At 48.4% G+C, this 20,194-nt stretch overlaps 1 protein-coding gene across 11 annotated transcripts in view; it reads right to left on the reverse strand.

The window, feature by feature from the left end:
- Positions 1–20,194, reverse strand: part of MYPN (myopalladin) — a 243,536-nt gene that overhangs the window by 27,873 nt on the left and 195,469 nt on the right. For all 11 annotated transcript variants that reach the window (XM_088476231.1, XM_088476311.1, XM_088476302.1 and 8 more), the window contains 3 exons: positions 11,431–11,581; positions 9,834–10,055; positions 8,774–8,923 (listed from right to left, as the gene is read on the reverse strand). In XM_088476231.1, the coding sequence (XP_088332357.1) occupies positions 8,774–8,923; positions 9,834–10,055; positions 11,431–11,581 (523 nt within the window). The remainder of the gene's footprint in view (positions 1–8,773; positions 8,924–9,833; positions 10,056–11,430; positions 11,582–20,194) is intronic.

Here is a 20,194-nt window from a genome sequence, read left to right on the forward strand (position 1 = left end):
AACTCCCGAGGTGCATAACCTCTCAGCCGACACCACTGGAAGAACGTATGCCACACACAATGGTATATTCTTGCAGAAGGAGGCTTCCGAGCTCTTAGCATAGTTCGTACTACAGAGCTGGAAAACCCCCTGGACCTTAACATGGCCGTCTCAACAGCCACGCTGTCAAAGACAGCCGAGTCAGGTCCGGGTGAAGACAAGGACCCTGAGACAGTAGGTCCGGTCGTAGCGGCAACCGCAGAGGACTGTCCACGGACAGACCCTGAAGGTCTGAGAACCAGTGCCACCTGGGCCACGCGGGAGCTATCAACAGGAGCGTTCCTCCTTCCTGTTTGAATTTCCGGATTATCCGTGGAAGAAGGGAAAACGGAGCAAAGAGATATGCAAACCGTAATGTCCACTGGACGGACAGAGCATCCACCAGAGACGCCTTTTTGTCTCTTGTGCGAGACCCGTACACCGGCAACTTGTTGTTGTGCCGTGACGCCATAAGGTCGATCTCTGGAAGACCCCACCTGTCCACCAGAAGTTGAAAGACGTCCTGGTGCAGAGACCACTCCCCCGGATGAACGTCCTAGCGACTGAGAAAGTCCGCCTCCCAGTTGAGAACTCCCAGGATCAATACTGCTGATATAGCCGGGAGATTGCGCTCCGCCCAGACCAGGATGCGGGACACCTCTACGAGTGCCGCCCGACTTCGGGTTCCTCCTTGCCGATTTATGTAAGCCACGGTGGTGGCGTTGTCCGACTGGACCTGCACGGGGTGACCTTGGAGAACCCGCTGTGCCTGCTGGAGAGCATTGAAAACGGTGCGGAGTTCCAAGATGTTTATCCTTTTCCGCCTGAGTCCATCTGCCCTGGAACAAGTGTGGACCTGTGACCGCTCCCCAGCCCCGAAGGCTGGCGTCTGTTGTTAATAGGACCAAGTTCGCCACCTAAAACGGACGACCCTTGTTGAGATGGGTCGTCTGCAACCACCAGGCAAGGGACAGGCGAACCTCCGGAGTGAGCACCATCATCTGGGACTTTAGACTCTGAGGCAGTCCATTCCATTTGGACAGGATCAATTGCTGTAGAGGTCTGGAGTGAAACTGGGCATATTCCACCATGTTGAATACTGACACCATGGAGCCCAGTAACCTCATCGCCGAGTGTAGAGACACACAGCGACTCTGCAGACAACTGCGCACCCTCAGCTGCAAGGCAGAGATCTTTTCTCCCATCACAAAGATCCGCTGCTGACTGGAGTCCAATAAGGCTCCGAGGTGCAGAATCCTCTGAGACGGGATCAGGGTGGACTTTTGCCAGTTTATCAACCAGCCGTGCCGTTGCAGTACTGCAATCGTCAGATCCAAGTGGCACAGAAGGAGCTCTGGAGACCCTGCTGCCAACAAAAGGTTGTCTAGGTACGGCAACATGCGGACTCCCTGCAGCCGCAGGAACGCCGCCATGACCGCTATAACCTTGGCGAACACCCGTGGTGCTGTCGCCAGGCCAAAAGGTAACGCTCGGAACTGAAAGTGATCGTTGCGGATTGCAAACCTGAGGAACTGTTGGTGACGCAAAAGAATAGGGACATGCAGGTAAGCGTCCTGTATGTCCAACGACACCATGTAATCCCCAGGTGCCAGCGCCAGAATGATGGACCGTAGGGTCTCCATCCGAAACCGCGGCACCCGCAAGGACTTGTTGAGTGCCTTAAGGTTGAGAATCGGACGGTACGACCCATTGGGTTTCTGCACCAAAAATAGATTGGAATAGAAACCCTGGCCCCTCTGGGAGAATGGAACAGGCACTATAACTCCAGCCTGGAGCATAGTGTGCAAAACCTTCCGCAGTTCCATGGCTTTGTTCTGGTCTAAGGGAAGACCCGTGGTGAAGAATCGGGATGGGGGCCTGTGCCGAAAGGAGAGGGCATACCCGTGAGAAACCACCTCGTGAACCCAAGTGTCTGTCATAGTTGCCGACCAATACTGGGCGAACTGCAGTAGGCGGCCTCCCACTTTGGGATCCCCCAAAGGGAGGCCCGGACTGTCAGGCCGCAGGCTTGTCATCAGCCTTAGGGGCCGGACGTCTGGTACTCCAGGCCTGTTTCCTGGGCTTGGCCGATTTCTTAGGGCCAGCCTGTCGGGCAAAGGACTGTGCTTTAGGCCTACCCTGGGCCCTATAAGGCCGAAAGGACGACGTACCTGAACTGGTAGGGACCGCAGCAGACGGGAGACATGCAGACTTGGCTGCCGCCAGCGTTGCCACAATTTTGTCCAGATCCGGACCAAAGAGGACTTCTCCATTAAAGGGCAAAGCTTCCAATCCCTTTTTGGAATCAGCGTCCGCCTTCCAGGATCGCAACCATAAGGTGTGACGAGCAGCAACAGCTGCCGAAGAAATCCGAGATGTGTGGGTACTAATATCCAAGGCCGCTTCATTGATGTAAGTGGCCGAATCTCGAAGGTTGCCTACCAACTCGGACTGTTCAGCCGAACAGTCGGAATCCAAAGACGCCTCCGAACTAACCGCCCAGCGCTCCATAGCTCTGGCTACCCAACATACTGCCATAGCCGGTCTGGATGCCCACCCCCCCCCACGAGGGAAATAAATCGACTTTAGGCAGATCTCCACCTTACGGTCCGTAGCATCCTTCAAGGAGGACATGGAGGGCATGGGCAATGTGGCACTTCGGACTAGGCGTGTCACATGAGAATCCACCTGAGGAGGGGATTCCCACTTTGAAAAATAATTGCCCTTAAACGGATAAGCCACCGCTAAACGTCTTTGAGGCTGATACCGTTTACCAGGATGTTTCCATTCCTCCTCTAAATGGTCTACTAACTGACCCGAAAGAGGAAACACTGTGGCGTCACCCTTAATATCCTTGAAAAAGGCATATTTGGACTTTGACACCGGAGGATCATCATCCTCAATAACTAAAGCTGTGCGGACTGCAAGAATATGGCCAGGAATATAAACCTTAGACTTAGCGTCCGACTCTTTAGTACGGAGAGGTTCTTGGTCAGAAAGATCCAGAATCTCCCCATCATCGGACGTCACGTCATCATCCTCATAAGGAGCGGACAGAGACACCACCGGCCGCTTGTGAGGCCGCAACACAGACTCCCCTTGTAAGAAGTCCGACAAATGCTGTACAGAACTTGTTAGTGAATTAACCCACGCAGGCTCCTGAGGAGGGGAAATAGGGAGACTGTGGGGTACCATCAGTTGTCTCAGGAAACCCTGCATGGGTGACGACACCACTGACTGCTGGGACAATCCCATCTGTGAGAACGCAGGTTGCGGAGCTAACTGGCCCACTAGGGTTGTAAGCCCAGGGCGGTTCCTGTACCGGAGCCGAGACAGTAATTGCCCCTCCGCTATAGGTACCTTGCACGTAGTACACAGAAGCTGGAGAGGAAAATCACTCTCAGAAATGATGGTAAGTATGTGATCCCTCTCACTGATACTCTTAGTATAGTGGGAGAACCACCCTGCAATCACCGCACCGCAAGGGCTTTAGCAGAAGAGGAGCAGGGACAGTGAAATGGCTGACAGTAGAACTTGAAAGTACAGGCAGCAGACGCTAGCAGCAGTCACATACAATGCAAAGAAATCAATCCCTGCACTATCAGCACTGATCCTCAACTACGCAGACACAGGACCTGTTCCAACGGAGGAGAGGTATGCCGGGGGACCCAGACCATGATGCCACCGATCAGCAGCTTTCAGCAGCGTTCACCATGCTTCCATAAAGATGGCCACCGAGGAGCAGAGAGGAGGCCGGCCTGGGGGAGGAGAGCTGCCACAGGGTCAATCGGCAGGTGCAGAGAGGGCTGTGTGCAACGGGGGAGGCGCCGGCTGTGTACAGGGAAGGCGCACTCCCATGGCATGCAATTAACCCCTGGGACACCGCAGCGCTACCGCTCAGCTGCGGTCCGCTGTCCCAGGGGGGTAGTGGAAGCGCAGGTTGAATACCTGCCTCCACGCTACAGCCAGTCCCCAGGGAGCCGCCTGCCTGGGGACTCTGGACCATGTGTCAGCGGGGACCCACCGCGGGACCCTGCTGCTTACCTGCTGCCCCCTTGAATCCGGTCAGTAGTGACTGTCCATGCTGTACTTCCAGATGGGCAGCCACAGCTGCCTTGAAGAAAACTTCAGGGGCTATCCTTAGTCCCCCTCTAAACAGGTACTCCGACTCCAAGCCGGGCACCAACGAAACTGGGATGCCTTGGCTCGGGGGCGGGGTATAGGAGGGGGACCCTAGGGCATCCTGGGAGGCTGAAAACTTAACTCTATGGTGCCCGATTCCTGACGTCATCACCTATATCCCAAGGTATCCTGTGGATACCCTATGGACCCTGATGTAGACAGATAGATAGCACTAACAAAATGCATGCAGGACCTCAGTATACTGACCATGTGTCTTGTTACAGTATAAACAGCATTTGTGATGTCACTGGGGCCGAAAATGTTCAAGGGCCTTTACTGAGTAGGGGAAGTGCTGTAACCAGAGACGCAGAGAGGTGAGGGGGAGTACTAATTACCCGGTCCCGGGCTTGCTGGAGGGGCCCGGCGGGGGCCTGGGTCCAGCCCCGCTTCCCCCCCCTCTTACATCACAGCAGCCCAGCACACGCTGCTGTGTCCTGGGCTGCACTGGGAGACTGCTCACCATGCATTCTGCGATTAGGCCATGCCCCTTTTTACCCAGGCACGCCGCGGATCTTGGCGGGCCTGGCTGTAACCAGTGATAAAAGCCAAGTGTGTGTGTGTACACCCCATACACTATCAGCCCCTCTGTATCCCTAAATACATAAAAATAGAAAAAAATTATAATTTTCTGAAAAAACTAGACAATTTTATTACTTATAATTTATGGATGACAGTGAGATCAGCTAGGCAGCTGGGTATCATCATGTTGATGATGTGCCTATATTGATGTGGAGGCCTGAAGCTGTAGCTCCATCCGCCCCATTGTTAATCTGGCTGTGCATCTCCTGCATGTGTCTCCACGCTCTCTGAGGCCATCTCCTACACGTGTCACCCTTCTCAGTCCATTGCCCAACCTTCCTGCACAGCTCCTGCAAGGCTCTCCTAGATGTGTCTCCCCCTCTCAGTCCCTCCCCTGCATGTATCTCCCCCTCTCAGTCCCTCCCCTGCATGTATCTCCCCCTCTCAGTCCCTCCTCTGCATGTGTCTTCCCCTCTCAGTCCCTCCCCTGCATGTATCTCCCCCTCTCAGTCCCTCCCATGCATGCATCTCCCCCTCTCAGTCCCTCCCCTGCATGTATCTCCCCCTCTCAGTCCCTCCCCTGCATGTATCTCCCCCTCTCAGTCCCTCCCCTGCATGTATCTCCCCCTCTCAGTCCCTCCCCTACATGTATCTCCCCCTCTCAGTCCCTCCTCTGCATGTGTCTTCCCCTCTCAGTCTCTCCCCTGCATGTATCTCCCCCTCTCAGTCCCTCCCATGCATGCATCTCCCCCTCTCAGTCCCTCCCCTGCATGCATCTCCCCCTCTCAGTCCCTCCCCTGCATGTATCTCCCCCTCTCAGTCCCTCCCCTGCATGTGTCTCCCCCTCTCAGTCCCTCCCCTGCATGTATCTCCCCCTCTCAGACTCTGTATTGGGGATAGGGCCAGGGGCATGAGCGCACGAGTGTCTCATTGTGGCCCCGTGTCTTCTTCACCATGCAGAAAATAAAGGCATTGTGAAGCAGGGGGCGGGGCCACGGTGATACGATTCAGCGCCGCCCCATAACCCCCCCTCCCACGCTGCGGGGGTTTCTATTAGTAGTCCGGGGGGGCAGGGGGCAGGCTTGCCTGCCTTTCCAGAGGGTCGGGAGCGGCACCCGATATTCGGGAGGGCAGGCAAGCCTGAGATAAGGTACCAGTCAATCAGCTCCTAACTGCCATGTCACAGGCTGTGTTTGAAAAATGACAGCTGGTTGGCTGGTACTTTATCTCCGTCGACTTTATCTTCATCCAAGGCTTAGTAAATAGACCCCTCAGTCCATTTTTTGCAAGCAGGGCCTTAACCTGTGGTGTGAAATCAGTGCCGTCGCCCAGGACGCAGGGTCCTAGGGTTTGCACCATTGCTGTCCCACAGCAATTTAATTTGGCTTGCTGAGTGCCTGGAACCGCACCTTTCAGCCAGTATCGCTGTTGCAGAGCTGCCCAGAGCATCCTTTGAACTCTCTGGGCACACACCCTGCAGCTTGTACAGCCGGGCAGTGCTGTACTTCCAGGTGCTGGTGAGCAGGACCGCCATCAGTGGGGACTGCCTGGACTGGAGTCCTGGGCCCGGACAGAGAGGGGGGCCTTCCCACTGCCCGCCCACTGCGCCATTCATTGCCCACCCACTGCTGTGCAATAAAGGTGTTTTTTGAGACCTGGCACATGACGTCACACCGCGCCGCTTTAAGAAAGGAGTTTTGTCGCGTGAGGAGTAGGACTCGGAGCAACAACAAGAAGGTAAGTGTGGGGGGTAGCTTTGGCTGGAGACACAGAAGTGAGGCTGGGCTGGAGATACAGAAGGGGGGCAGGCTGGAGAGACGGGGCAGATGTACTAAGCTTTGGCTGGAGACACAGAAGTGAGGCTGGGCTGGAGATACAGAAGGGGGGCAGGCTGGAGAGACGGGGGCAGATGTACTATGCTTTGGCTGGAGACACAGAAGTGAGGCTAGGCTGGAGATACAGAAGGGGGGCAGGCTGGAAAGACGGGGGCAGATGTACTAAGCTTTGGCTGGAGACACAGAAGTGAGGCTAGGCTGGAGATACAGAAGGGGGGCAGGCTGGAGAGACGGGGGCAGAAGTACTAAGCTCTGGAAAGTGATAAATTGGAGAGTGATAAAGTACCACCAGTGGCTAATAGTTCATCACTTCCCAATTTATCACTTTCAGCTTAGTACATCTCCCACACAGAGGGGGGCTGGGTGGAACTGGAAAGACACTGCAGGGCTGGAGTTGCAGAAACACAGGGGGCTGCCTATTTTGTCAGTCCCGGACCCCACAATTTCTGATGGCAGCCCTGCTGGTGAGCCCCTGCTCTGGCACTGCCTGCAAGTGTCTCCTCCTCTCAGTCCATCTTTTGCATGTGTCTCTTCACTCTATGCCCAGCTTATGCCAGTCTTTCTCCGCAGAGCATTTGCCTCCTGTCTTCCTGTCTTAAGTGCCCCGGGCCCCCCTGTCCAAGTTCCCCGGGCCCCTGAAGGCTTAACCCGGCCTAGAAGCCCAGTATGTATTGAACATAATGTTAGTGCCGCTATAAATTTTGAGATCAAATCTGCCGAGAAACGTCAGCTTTTTTTGTAAATATAAGATTTGGAAAAGCACAGACTTTATGGAGTTGCAGACAGCTGTGAGATTTCGGAAATGTAGCTGCTATATTTAATGCCCTTATTTTGTAAAAGGCAAGATTAGTTTAAATATTTAAAAACATTTTTATAGAAATTTCACAATTATCCAACTGTATGGAGAAATAGACAAAATACAGCTCTTAAACTGAAACATGTCTATTTACACTAAAGAGATCATGGAACAGTAATACATATAATATGTCCTTGCCATTTCAAGTAACAACAGCACCACCTTCTGGCCATATGTAATAACATCTCTGAATTTGCCTTAGGATTTACTTGTAATATGTTATGTCCCTAAAATCTATTCAGTGAAAAGTGTAAACAAGCAAATGGACACACTAATTTTTACTTAATATGATTTAATATATATTTTTTTTATTTAAACTCATCTTGAAACAAATATATTGATGTAGAAGATGGTGAACTGAACTTTTGGGGTTGTGTATAGGAACTATTTGGGTTGTGTATAGGAAACTCAGGTGTGTTCCCACCACATTGTAACTCGATGACTATGATCAATAAATAAACGGCCCTGTTAGCGACTATGATCACTTCTGTAGTCATTGAATTTTGTGTCCTTAGGGTCTGATTCAGAGATGTACACTAACCCAATGGTTAGCGCATATCACCGATGGTGGGAGGACTGTGCATGCACAGGATGTGTACTGAACATGTGCAGCCCTCCATCTGCGAGTTCGCCCGTAGAGCCTTCCAGGCTGTGGCGTTTGGGTGTCGGAGCATGGGCGGTTCTGGGCAGCGTTCCCAGAATCGGGAGGGACGAGGCCAGGGTCTGAGTCCATGGACGCAGACTTCCTGGCCTCGGAAGCGGCCAGAACCTGGTCAGGCTGCGGTAAGCTGCAGCTACGGCAGCCAAAGGGGCAACAACCGCGACTGATGGTTGCGATTGTTCCGATGGTGATCCCAGGCTTCGACCTCGGGCACTGGGATTACGCAGGTGCAGCAAGGAGGTATCTGACACCTTCTTCTGCATTTGCATTTTAGATGGACGGAATTACACAACCGCTTGTGTGCGGCTCTACAATTCTGTCCATCTCTGAATCAGGACCTTAGTACAGTAATACAACCCAACTTTAGCAAGAGCTAAGGATGTTTAATTGACATACAGTAAAATAATACATTATAAAGTAACTATATGTGTGGATAGATGTCTCTTAGATTGCATTTTTATGTTGTATTATTAGTTTACATCAATGTTGGTTTCAGAAATACATTTTGCAGCATGTGCTTTTAAAATTCTAACGTTTTATTTTGGTCTTCTTAAACAGTTTTTGCTATTGCAAAAACAATGTGTGTTATAAATGAAATATTTAGGGAATTATATAACACTTCTACACCTATCACAGACAGAACCCTACCTACTGACACAGATTCACCCACAAAAGCACAAAGAGAGTTTCCTGATTGGTTACCTGAGGATTTGCAGCCATAATTGTATAGTTTCCATCATCATCATTAGTGGCGGCTTCTATATTTAAAGAACACGTTCCATCTGCTTCTCTCTTCATTTTGCAATGCTGATTTTTCTTTGAAATCTGCTTACCATCTTTAAACCAATACACCTAAAATAGTTCACATAACGCAGCAGTAATCAGCCACCAGTTGTTCCTCACTCAGTCAGTAGCAATGTAATGTATATCCTTAAATGTATTCTTGACTTAGCCTTCACTGGTTAATATCTAAGCCTAGTATGATATTAACACAAGGATAAGAGAGAAATCAGACATAGGTTTGGCTTTGGTAATATGTATTTTGCCTTTTTTGGGGATTTAATTTTTTTAACATTGGTTTAATGAAAATGTAAGCTATAATGCATAGGCATATAATTAACATCAACATATGTAGTTCACATAACCATCCTTAACAAGCCATACAGTGGAGGCAACCATTTAATATGCTGAAAAAATATTCATGAGAAACCAAAGTAATATCACTATGAAATGCCTCAGTGGTGTCACTGGCGTCACTGGGGGGGGGGTGTGCGGGCCGCAGCGGGTGACACCATCTGAGGGGGTGAGGCCAAAATAGCAAAGCTGCTATGCTATTTTGGTGTCACCACCTAGGATGTTGTCACAGAGCAGACACACTTCAGAGAGAGGCAGGGGAGATGCTGGGGGCTGCCTCCAGCAGCTGCCAAAGCGCTGGGTAAAACCACTGTGTGCCGAGAACGGGGGTGTGACATGCAGTCACGTTTCCAAGATTAGCACACATAAAGGAGCGTGACTTTGCGGCACAAAGCCACGCCCCATTGCTGGCGCGAGAGAGGATGCCTGCTAGCCGCACTGGGTGTCACCAAGGTCAGTGACGCCGCTGAGTGGTGTCATGAATGTTGGTTCACAAAGTGCCTCCTGATATTGCCTGGTTCGAGTCCATGAACAGGCTGAATTAGGTGTTCAAAATGGCTGCCTCTAATATGTGTAGGGTGACAGAAGCACTGTACTTCACACCACACAGACAGGCAAACTAACATACCTTAGGTATGGGTATTCCCACAACTTTACAGGTAAATGTAACTGACGTTCCTTCTACAACTCGGAAATGTTTGAGTCTCCTGTCAAAGATTGGTGCAATGCACTTTCCTGTAGGAATCTCATCATGCTGCACTTCATCGTCTGATTCATCCACCGGGGTGCGTTCCAAGCGGAACTCTATCTCATTCATCAGCCTCTGCTCAAAACTGGATATCTTATATTCCTACAAATATGGAAACTCAGTCAATATAGTTTACTTTTTTAGTATACTGGTTAAAAATACCTTAAAACTTAACGGCAAAGGAGTCATTTATATCAAAGCCGCTATCTGAGGCAAAACTGTGGTAAAGGTATAACATTTATCTTCCCAAATGAAATGTTACTGTAATGTCAGTGGAAACTATATATATATATATATATATATATATATATATATATATATATATATATATATATATATATATATATATATATATATAGAAGTCCATGAGACCGGCACTCAGTGAGAGACATTCATGAATAAGAATAATATATTACTTGCCTGGGTGCCCTCCTCGGGTAGAATAGACTACTCGATACACAGAAAAAGAAGTTGCGGCGGAACTGTTCCCTGATGAAAATCTCACACTAAAGAGATTGAAACGTTGGAAACCATACCTCCGTAGTGAGTCTTTTTTCACGAGGCCTGCTGAGTGCCGCCGCAACTTCTTTTTATATATATATATATATATATATATACATACACTGTATATGTACAAAAACAATATACAGGCACACAAATATGCCATTTACTTTACATACATGACTTTTTGCACTTCAGTGTATATACTGTATCGTTGGGTACTGCCACCCTGCTGCTTATTTGAGCAGTATGACTGCTGATGCAGTGTTTATAAACACTGTCCATGTTCTGCAATGTTCTGTATTCTATGCCACTTTTGTTCCTGTTTTAGTTCACAGTTTCTGTTTTTGTACTTTGTAAGGCATGGCGTACCCCTTGTGGTCCGCAAGAAAACTCTCCTTATTCTGCCCACTTCACTAGGAAGTGGGCAGAATGCGGGAGAAGTACCTACCTTTCCGGGGGTGCGGGGGGTTACCTGAAAAATCTACAGTCTCCCCTGACTTCAGGGAGGGAAGGGCATGTATGTCTTTTGTACATGCAGGAAGATCAGGCGATGCGGCTGACGATCCCATGCAGCACTATGTGGTGGGGGCAGGTATATCGGTTGGTCGGGCACCAGATTGCCCAGTGTGTACGGACTGCCCGACCTTGTCGGCCCGTCGGCGCTGGGTAGTGGGTCGCATAGCTGGGTACATAATCATTTAGTGATTTTGAGATGTGCTTTTTAGCTCTCTTCGAGCTAACGATGCTGACAACGATGTTTTTGTGCGGCACGTGTCTATACGCTAGATTTAAAGTTACACATTTTCAGATAGGTGTAACTCAAATTGCCGCCTCAGAAATGGAAGTGTGTAGACACATATTTGCGTGTACGTAAAAAAGCTATTTAACATTTCACTTAATAGGTCCATAATGTATAAAAGTGTCCCTGAAACATCCATGGCTAATACCAAATCAGGTGAATGTCATTGCATACCTGCTGCCATTGTATCTGTGTGGGGGCATCGTCTCTAAGTGACAGCTTTTTCTCTAACTCTCGCACAACTTGATCCTTATTCCCCTGTATTTGATCCTGTGGACTAAACCGCACCATATTTGACGTTTTCTTTGATGTTGCTTGAAAAGACCTGGAAACAAATATGATGTGGTTTAACTATTAAAAAAGTGTTCTGCTTGTAATTAGAAGCACAGTGAATTGTGGAGATGTGATTACACATTGACTGAAGGATGAAGAGTGACATGTATTCCCCCTCGCGGAAAATCATCTGTCACTTCAAGCCAGCACGGCCTCTGCCACTTTCCCCTGTGATGAGAAGGGGCGATAGTGTACACAGGTGGCAGTGTAAGTGCGCGTGTGTGAGCTGAATTCACACATGTGCACAGAGAGGGCAGAGGGGATCCCTCCTCCCATTCCACAACACTTTCCAATCAAAACGACATTTGTAATAATATAATTGCTATTATATGAAATATTTAGATGCCGCTATATTTAAAAGCAATAAATGTGCTATAAACAAGATTTCCAGATGTGTCCTCACTCATCTTTGCTGGTCTGGTCCCCTGAGCCTCTGCTAGTGGCGGGTGTCTTTTCTTGCCGAAAATGCGTTTAAGTGGCAATTCGATGCGACAAGGACGCACCATGAGACTGTGCTGATTCATTTGATATGTGACACTTGTATATCTGTGTGCAACTGAGTCTCTCAATCAGCATGCGAAGTGCTACAATGCAGTGGCCACAGCTTTTTTCCACACCAAGGGCCAAATGTAATAGGTAGTCTGTTTTAGTAACAGTACAAACTCGCACTTTCTCGCACTTTTAAAAAGTGCGAGTTTGTACTGAAACTCGCAAATTCAATAGCCTGCGAACTTTTCAGCTCGAGGCTACTGCATTTGCGAGTTTAGGACTATGTAAACTGACACCTTTTAATGCGAGTAGCATTAAAAGGTGTGGGTTTTAGAGAAGCCATCACAGATCAGTGAGATCCGTGATGGCTTTGGTGTGTGTTTTAAAAAAAAAACGTGCACCCCCTCCCAAAAAATCTTACCAGCCCCGGGCTTTATAAAGCCTGTTCTGGTTCTAAAAATACAGGGGCCAAAATGCATAGGGGGCCCCTGTATATTAAGAACCAGCACAGGGCTTTGTTGAGCTGGTTCTGGTTCTGGAAAATCAGGGGACAAAACGAGTAGGGGTCCCCTGAAGATTCCAAAACCAGCACCAAACTCTTTCTAGCGGGGGGGATAATGCCACAGCCAGGGAAAACCTTTCACATATTTCACCGGCCAAAGCATTACCCCTGACCGCTAGTCAGTCCAGGCCAGGGATCCCTGGGGAGTTGGATCCCCCCCCCAATAAAGGGGTACCCCTCTCCAGGGCACCTCAGGCCTAGACTGATAGCCCGGGGCTATCCCCGGCACCCTATGACCGTGGGTGCCGGGTTGATAGTGTTAGTGTAAAGTGTAAATTAAGGTTTCCATATTGTCTTTAGTTGTAAAACCACAAGTACCAGCAAGCCTCCCCCGCATGCTGGTATTTGGAGAATCACAAATACCAGCATGCGTAGCATTACGGGCCTGCTGGCACTTGTAGTTCCACAACTAAAGAAATACGTAAATAAGCAAACATACACCGTGAAAGTAAAATTTTAATTAAACATACATGCACACTCACACATACTCACCTAGTATCCGAAGTAATCCATACGGGTACCTGAAAAAAAAATCCATACTCACCTTTCCTATGCGTAGATCGCGTCCACTTGTCCAAGTAGGCATTCCAGGGGTTAAAAAAAAAAACATCGCAAAAAAAACCGAGCCATGCCGGACCGAGCAAAGGTATGTGTGTACACATACCTTTGCTCCGGGTAAATGACCGGGACACACGTGTGCCCCGTCATCGAAGAGGCCGCCAGCCAATCAGGGAGCATCTCCGTCGGAGCAGCTCCCTGATTAGCTGAATGCGGCCAGCCTGTGTGTCCCATAGACTTCAATGGTGAGAAATCCCCATTGAAGTCTATGGTGGGAACCGCTACATCGTATTCGCAAGGTTAACTCAGGTTAATCTTGTGGTTACATCACTGATACAATGTCACGACTTTGGTGAGTATGTGTGAGTGTGAATGTGAGTGCGCATGTATGTCTTATTAAAATTTTACTTTCACTGTGTATGTTTGTTTATTCACGTATATCTTTAGTTGTGGAACTACAAGTGCCAGCGGGCCCGTAATGCCCCGCATGCTGGTATTTGTGGTTCTCCAAATACCAGCATGCGGGGGAGGCTTGCTGGTACTTGTGGTTCTACAACTAAAGACAATATGGAAACCTTCATTTTACACTTTACACTAACACTATCAACCTGGCACCCATGGCCATAGGGTTCCGGGGATAGCCCCGGGCTATCATTCTAGGTCTAGGGTGCCCTGGAGAGGGGTACCCCTTTATTGGGGGGGGTACCCAACTCCCCAGGGATCCCTGGCCTGGACTGACTAGCGGTCAGGGATAATGCTTTGGCCGGGGAAACCGGTGAAAGGTTTTCCCTGGCTGTGGCATTATCCCCCCGCTAGAAAGAGTTCGGTGCTGGTTTTGGAATCTTCAGGGGACCCCTACTCGTTTTGTCCCCTGATTTTCCAGAACCAGCTCAACAAAGCCCTGTGCTGGTTCTTAATATACAGGGGCCCCCTACGCATTTTGGCCCCTGTATTTTTAGAACCAGAACAGGCTTTATAAAGCCCGGGGCTGGTAAGGCTTTTGGGGAGGGGGTGCACGTCATTTTTTTTTTTACATTTACAAACTTTTACATAAGTACACACAGAAACATGCACGTATCTCATGGATATGTACATGTTTCTGTGTTAATCTGACCTGCTCAGGATATACTCGCTAGCCTGAAGCAGGTCTAATAATTGGGGACTTTTGGTAATCTTTTTTTGGCGAGTCTAAAACAGACACTCCATTACATTGGGCGAGTTGATTGTTTTCAATGTGAAAACATCTGGATGCGAGTTTGGGAATGGAGAGTTTTAGTAACTCTGAAAAATGCGAGTTTTAGTGAACAGACACCCTATTACATTGGAGAGTTGTGAAAAATTGCGAGTTTAGCACCAAACTCGCAATTTACCAAAACAGACACCCTATTACATTTGGCCCATAGTTCCATTTACAATCTCAGTCGCACACAGATATACAAGTGTCACATATCAAATTAATCAGCACAGTACACATTTTCGGCAGAAAAAGACTCCCAATGCTAGGTAGTGTTGCACAGGACCTGGTGGCTCACTCACGCCAGGCATATCACGCTGCATGGCTAGATGAGCAAGGACACATCTGTATATAAATAACACAAGATCAGGATTAATTGTACATATATAATTCACACATACTACAATTTATAAAAAAATTTAAATTGACAATAAAAATATATTCCAGATAGGTGTTCTTTTACAGGGATACAGGAAAAGACCTTTTAATTTTGTTATCAGGGTCCTACTGTGACACTGTACATGGGGTTAGTGATCCCTAGGAAACTGCTTTTTCTGTCTAATTACTAGGGGTGAGCGGGTTTGGATTTCTGAAATCCGAACCCCCCGAGCGCCCCCGATTCGAGGCCGATCCGAGTCAGGCTTGACTTCTCCCGCCTGTCTCGCATCTGAAATCGAGGCAAAACGTCATCATCTCGCCTTCCGGGTCTCGCGGGTTTTGGACTCTATATAAGGTACCCGTGTCGGCGCCATTTTCTCACTCGGCTGTGGACAGTGAAGAGGGAGGGTGGGAGTTATTTTTTTGTGTTTGTGAATTGTGTGCGCAGTAGCCGCACGTGCATCAACAAAGTAGCTCCAAGCGTGCGCCTGTGCCATAAGTAAAGGGCCGGCTGGCTTGACCGTTAAAGGGTGCTGTAACCCCCAAAGTACACTCCAGTCCAAACCAAAAAAAAAAATATTTTCTGTGTTTGTGAATTGTGTGCGCAGTAGCCGCACGTGCATCAACAAAGTAGTGCACTCCAAACCAAATAAAAAAAATATTTTTTGTGTTTGTGAATTGTGTGCATCAACAAAGGAGCAGTGCCAAACGTGCGCCTGTGTCCCATAAGTAAAGGGCCGGCTGGCTTGTCCGTTAAAGGGTGGTGTTATTCTCAAAGTGCGCTCCACAAAAAAAAAAAAATTCTCCTTTTTTTTTTCTGTCTTTGTGAATTGTGTGGGCTGTAGCTGCACCTGCATCCTCAAAGCAGCAGCGACAAGCGTGCGTCTGTCTGTTAAAGGCTGGTGTAACCCCCAAAGTGCGCTCCACAAAGAATAAAAAATTATTTTTTGTCTGTCTTTGTGAATTATGTAGGCTGTAGCTGCACCTGCATCCTCAAAGCAGCAGCGCCAAGCGTGCGTCTGTCTGATAAAGGGTGGTGTAACCCCCAAAGTGCACTCCAACAAAAATAAAACATTTTCTTCTGTGTTTGTGAATTGTCTGCACTGTACATGCATCCTCAAAGCAGCAGCGCCAAGCGTGCGTCTGTCTGTTAAAGGGTGGTGTAACCCTCAAAGTGCGCTCCACAAAGAATAAAAAATTCTTTTTTTTTCTGTCTTTGTGAATTGTGTGCACTGTAGCTGCACGTGCATCAACAAAGGATCAACGCCAAGCATGCGCCTGTGTCCCATAAGTAAAGAGCCGGCTGGCTCATTTCTTAAAGGGTGGTGTAACCCACAAAGTGCACTAGTCTCCAACAAAAATAAAAAATTATTTTCTGTGTTTGTGTGTGCCTTAGCCACACGTACATATCAATATAACATAAATGGAGGACCAAACTTTCTCCGATAAAAATAAAATAGAGAAAGATCAAGATCCACTTCCTCCTAGTGCTGAAGCTGCTGCCACTAGTCATGACATAGACGATAACATGCCATCAACATTGTCTGCCAAGGCCGATGCCCAATGTCATAGTAGAGGGCACATACAATCCCAAATGACAAAGTTCAGGAAAATGACCTTAAAAAAAACATTTAAATCATCTGAGGAGAAACGTAAACTTGCCAATATGCCATTTACGAAATGGAGTGGCAAGGAACGGCTAAGGTCTTTCCCTATGTTCATGACTAGTGGTTCAGCTTCACATGACGATGGAAGCCCTCCTCCCGCTAAAAAAATTAAGTTAAATTGAGTTAAGCTGGCAAAAGCACAGCGAAGAACTGTGCGTTCTAAGAAGATATCACAAATCCCCAAGGAGAGTCCAAGTGTGGTGGCGGTTGCGATGCCTGACCTTCCCAGCACTGGACGGGAAGAGGTGGCTCTTTCCACCATTTGCACGCCCCCTGCAAGTGCTGAAAGGAGCACCCACAGTCCACTTGCTGATATGCAAATTGAAGATGTCACTGTTGAAGTACAACAGGATGAGGATACTGGTGTAGCTGGCACTGAGGAAGTTGGCGAGGAGGATTCTGATGGTGATGTAGTTTGTTTAAATCAGGCTCCGGGGGAGACAGTTGTTGTCCGTGGGATGAAAAAGCCCATCACGGTCATGCCTGGGCAGAAGACCAAACATTCCACTTCTTTGGTCTGGCAATATTTCTATCCAAATCCGGACAACAACTGTCTTGCCATATGTACCATATGTAAAGGTACATAAGTAAGTAGGGGTAGGGACGTTAACCACCTAGGAACATCCTCCCTTATACGGCACCTGCAGCGCGTTCATAAAAAGTTACTGTCAAGTTCAGTACGGCTAAGACCGTAAGCAGTCCAGTTGGACTGTTGTATCCAAGCGTCTGCAAACCACACCGTCAACTCCCTCCTCGTCAATTTCCTCCTTAGTCAGGATCGGAAGTAGTCCTGCAGGCCATGTCACTGGCATGACTGACTCTCCTATCCGGGATTCCTCCGGAGGATCCTGCATTGCTACGCCTACTGCTGCCGCTGCTGCTGGGAGTCGTTCATCATCCCAGAGAGGAAGCAGGGACACCACTACTTTTACTAAACAATTGACCCTCCAACAGTCCTTAGCGAGGAGGATGAAGTACGACAGCAGTCATCCTGAAGCAAAACGTATAACTGAGGCCTTGACTGTTATGTTGGTGTTAGACGTGTCCGGTATCCACCATTAGTGCAGTGGGATTTAGACAATTGATGGAGGTAGTGTGTCCCCGGTTCCAAATCCCGTCTAGATTCCACTTCACTAGGCAGGCGATACCGAGACTGTACAGAAACGTCAGAAAAAGTGTTTTCAGTGTACTGAAAAATGCGGTTGTACATCTCAGAAACTCCAGCCTGTTCCAAGGCAGGCTACGCTGTGTATCACCGGTATCAGTAAGAGGCACACCGCCGACCCACTTAGACTCTCCTGGGAATTTGCGATATCTGACAACGCCACCAATATTGTGCGGGCATTACATCTGGGCAAATTCCAGCACGTCCCATGTTTTGCTCACACAATAAACTTGGTGGTGCAGAATTTTCTGAAAAGCGACAGGGGCGTGCAGGAGACGCTTTGGGTGGCCCGAAAAATTTCAGGCCACTTTCGCCATTCAGAGACTGCGTGCTTGAACCTGCCCCACCATCACCTGAAGCAAGAGGTTGTGACGCGGTGGAACTCAACCCTCTTTATGCTTCAGAGGATGGAGGAGCAGCAAAAGGCCATTTAAGCCTATACATCCACCTATGACATAGGCAAAGGAGGGGGTATGCACCTGACTCAAGCGCAGTGGAGAATGATTTCCGTGTTGTGCAAGGTTCTCCAGCCCTTCGAACGCCACACGTGAAGTCAGTTCAGACACTGCCAGCTTGAGTCAGGTCATTCCCCTCATCAGGCTTTTGCAGAAGCAGCTGGAGAAAGTGAAGGAGGAGCTAAGATGGAGCGATTCCGCTCGGCATTTGGGACTTGTGGATGAAGCTCTTCATTCGCTTTGCCAGGATTCCAGGGTGGTCAATCTGTTGAAATCAGACCACTACATTTTGGCCACCGTGCTCGATCCTAGGTTTAAAGCCTATGTGGTGTCTCTCTTTCCCGCCGACACAAGCCTGCAGAGGTGCAAAGACCTGCTGGTGAAAACACTGTCAGCTGAAGCGGAACGTGACACGTCAACAGCTCCTTCTTCATTTTCTCCCGCAACTGGGGCTGCCAGGAAAAAACTTAGGTATCCAAAGCAACCCGCTGGCGGTGATACAGGACAGGCAGGACCAAGTTTGGACATCTGGTCCGGACTGAAGGACCTGGCAACAATTTCTGACATGTCTACTGTCACTGAATATGATACTGTCACCATTGACAGAATGGTGGAGGATTACATCGGTGTCAGCATCCAAGTAGGCATGTCAGACAGTCCGTACCTGTACTGGCAGGAAAAAGAGGCAATTTGGAGGCCCCTGTACAAACTGGCTCTATTTTACCTAAGTTGCCCCCCCTCCAGTGTGTACTCGAAAGAGTGTTTAGTGCAGCCGGGAACCTTGTCAGCGAAAGGCGTAGGAGGTTGCTTCCACAAAATGTGGAGAAGATGATGTTCATAAAAATGAATTATCAACTCTTCCAGGGAGACCAGCCTCCAGAACGTACAGAGGGACCTGTGGTGGTGGATTCCAGCGGGGATGAATTAATACTCAATGAGGATGAGGATGTACACAACACTGAAGAGGGTGAGGAATCGGATGAGGACGACATCTTGCCTCCGTAGAGCCAGTTTGTGCAGGGACAGATTAATTGCCAGCTTGTTTTGTGGGGGCCCAAACGAACCAATCATTTCAGCTGGCGCTGAAATTATTGGTTTGCTAAAGTGTGCGTGTCCTGTTTATACAACATAAGGGTGGGTGGGAGGGCCCAAGGACAATTCCATCTTGCACCCCTTTTTTTTCTTTGCATTATGTACTGTTTGGGGCCTAGTTTTTCAAACTGCCATCCTGTCTGCCACTGCCGTGTCACTCCTAGATGAGCCACGTGTTTGTGCTGCCCACTCGTGTCGCTTAGTATAGTCATCCAGCTACCTCGGTGCAACCTTTTGGACATAAAAACACTATTGTGAGGTGTTCAGAATAGACTAGAAAAGTGGAAATTAAGGTTATTGAGGTTAATAATAGCATAGGAGCAGAAAAACCCACAAATTCTGTGATTTTAGCTGTTTTTATGCTTTTTAAAAAAAAATACAGATCCAAAACACAAAACCCAGAACCCAAAACACGGAAGCTTGGTTTTGGCAAAACCAATCCAGATCCAAAACACAAAGAAAGATCCAGATCCAAAACACAAAACACGAAAAGTGGCCGGTGCACACCCCTACTAATTACAGTATCAGCTGTATTACAGAAAATGTTTTAAGTACTATTGAACAACATACTGTACCAAGTACCCCAGTTAAGAGACACTGCTATGTAGAATATGTGCAGTGGGTAACTAATATTTTGTACGACAGCGGTAAAAATGAGTTACCACTGTAATTCACAAAAGCTTACCCCTGCTGCGGTAAATAGCAGTAAGAGGGGTCTATTCATGAAGAACATAAAGTGGATACGGAAAAATATCACTATATATCGCATCACATCGATGCGATATATAGTGATGTTTAGTAGCCATTCATGTAGACCTACCTGTCCGGCATCTTCATGCACTATACGGCCCCTCCACGATGCCTGGAAGCAGTGAGAAGAGAGTCATATCGGCAGCCCGATGTCTGACCTGCTGCAATGGACGCTGGGTATCAGGGTGTGGAGACAGCGCCAGGTGCTGGGCAGGTAGCAGAGAAGTATGCAACTTCCTCGCAATACGGATTATG

The sequence above is a fragment of the Taudactylus pleione genome, unplaced genomic scaffold, assembly GCF_031769625.1.
Source record: "Taudactylus pleione unplaced genomic scaffold, aTauple2 ptg000016l, whole genome shotgun sequence".
Taxonomy (NCBI): Eukaryota; Metazoa; Chordata; class Amphibia; order Anura; family Myobatrachidae; genus Taudactylus; species Taudactylus pleione.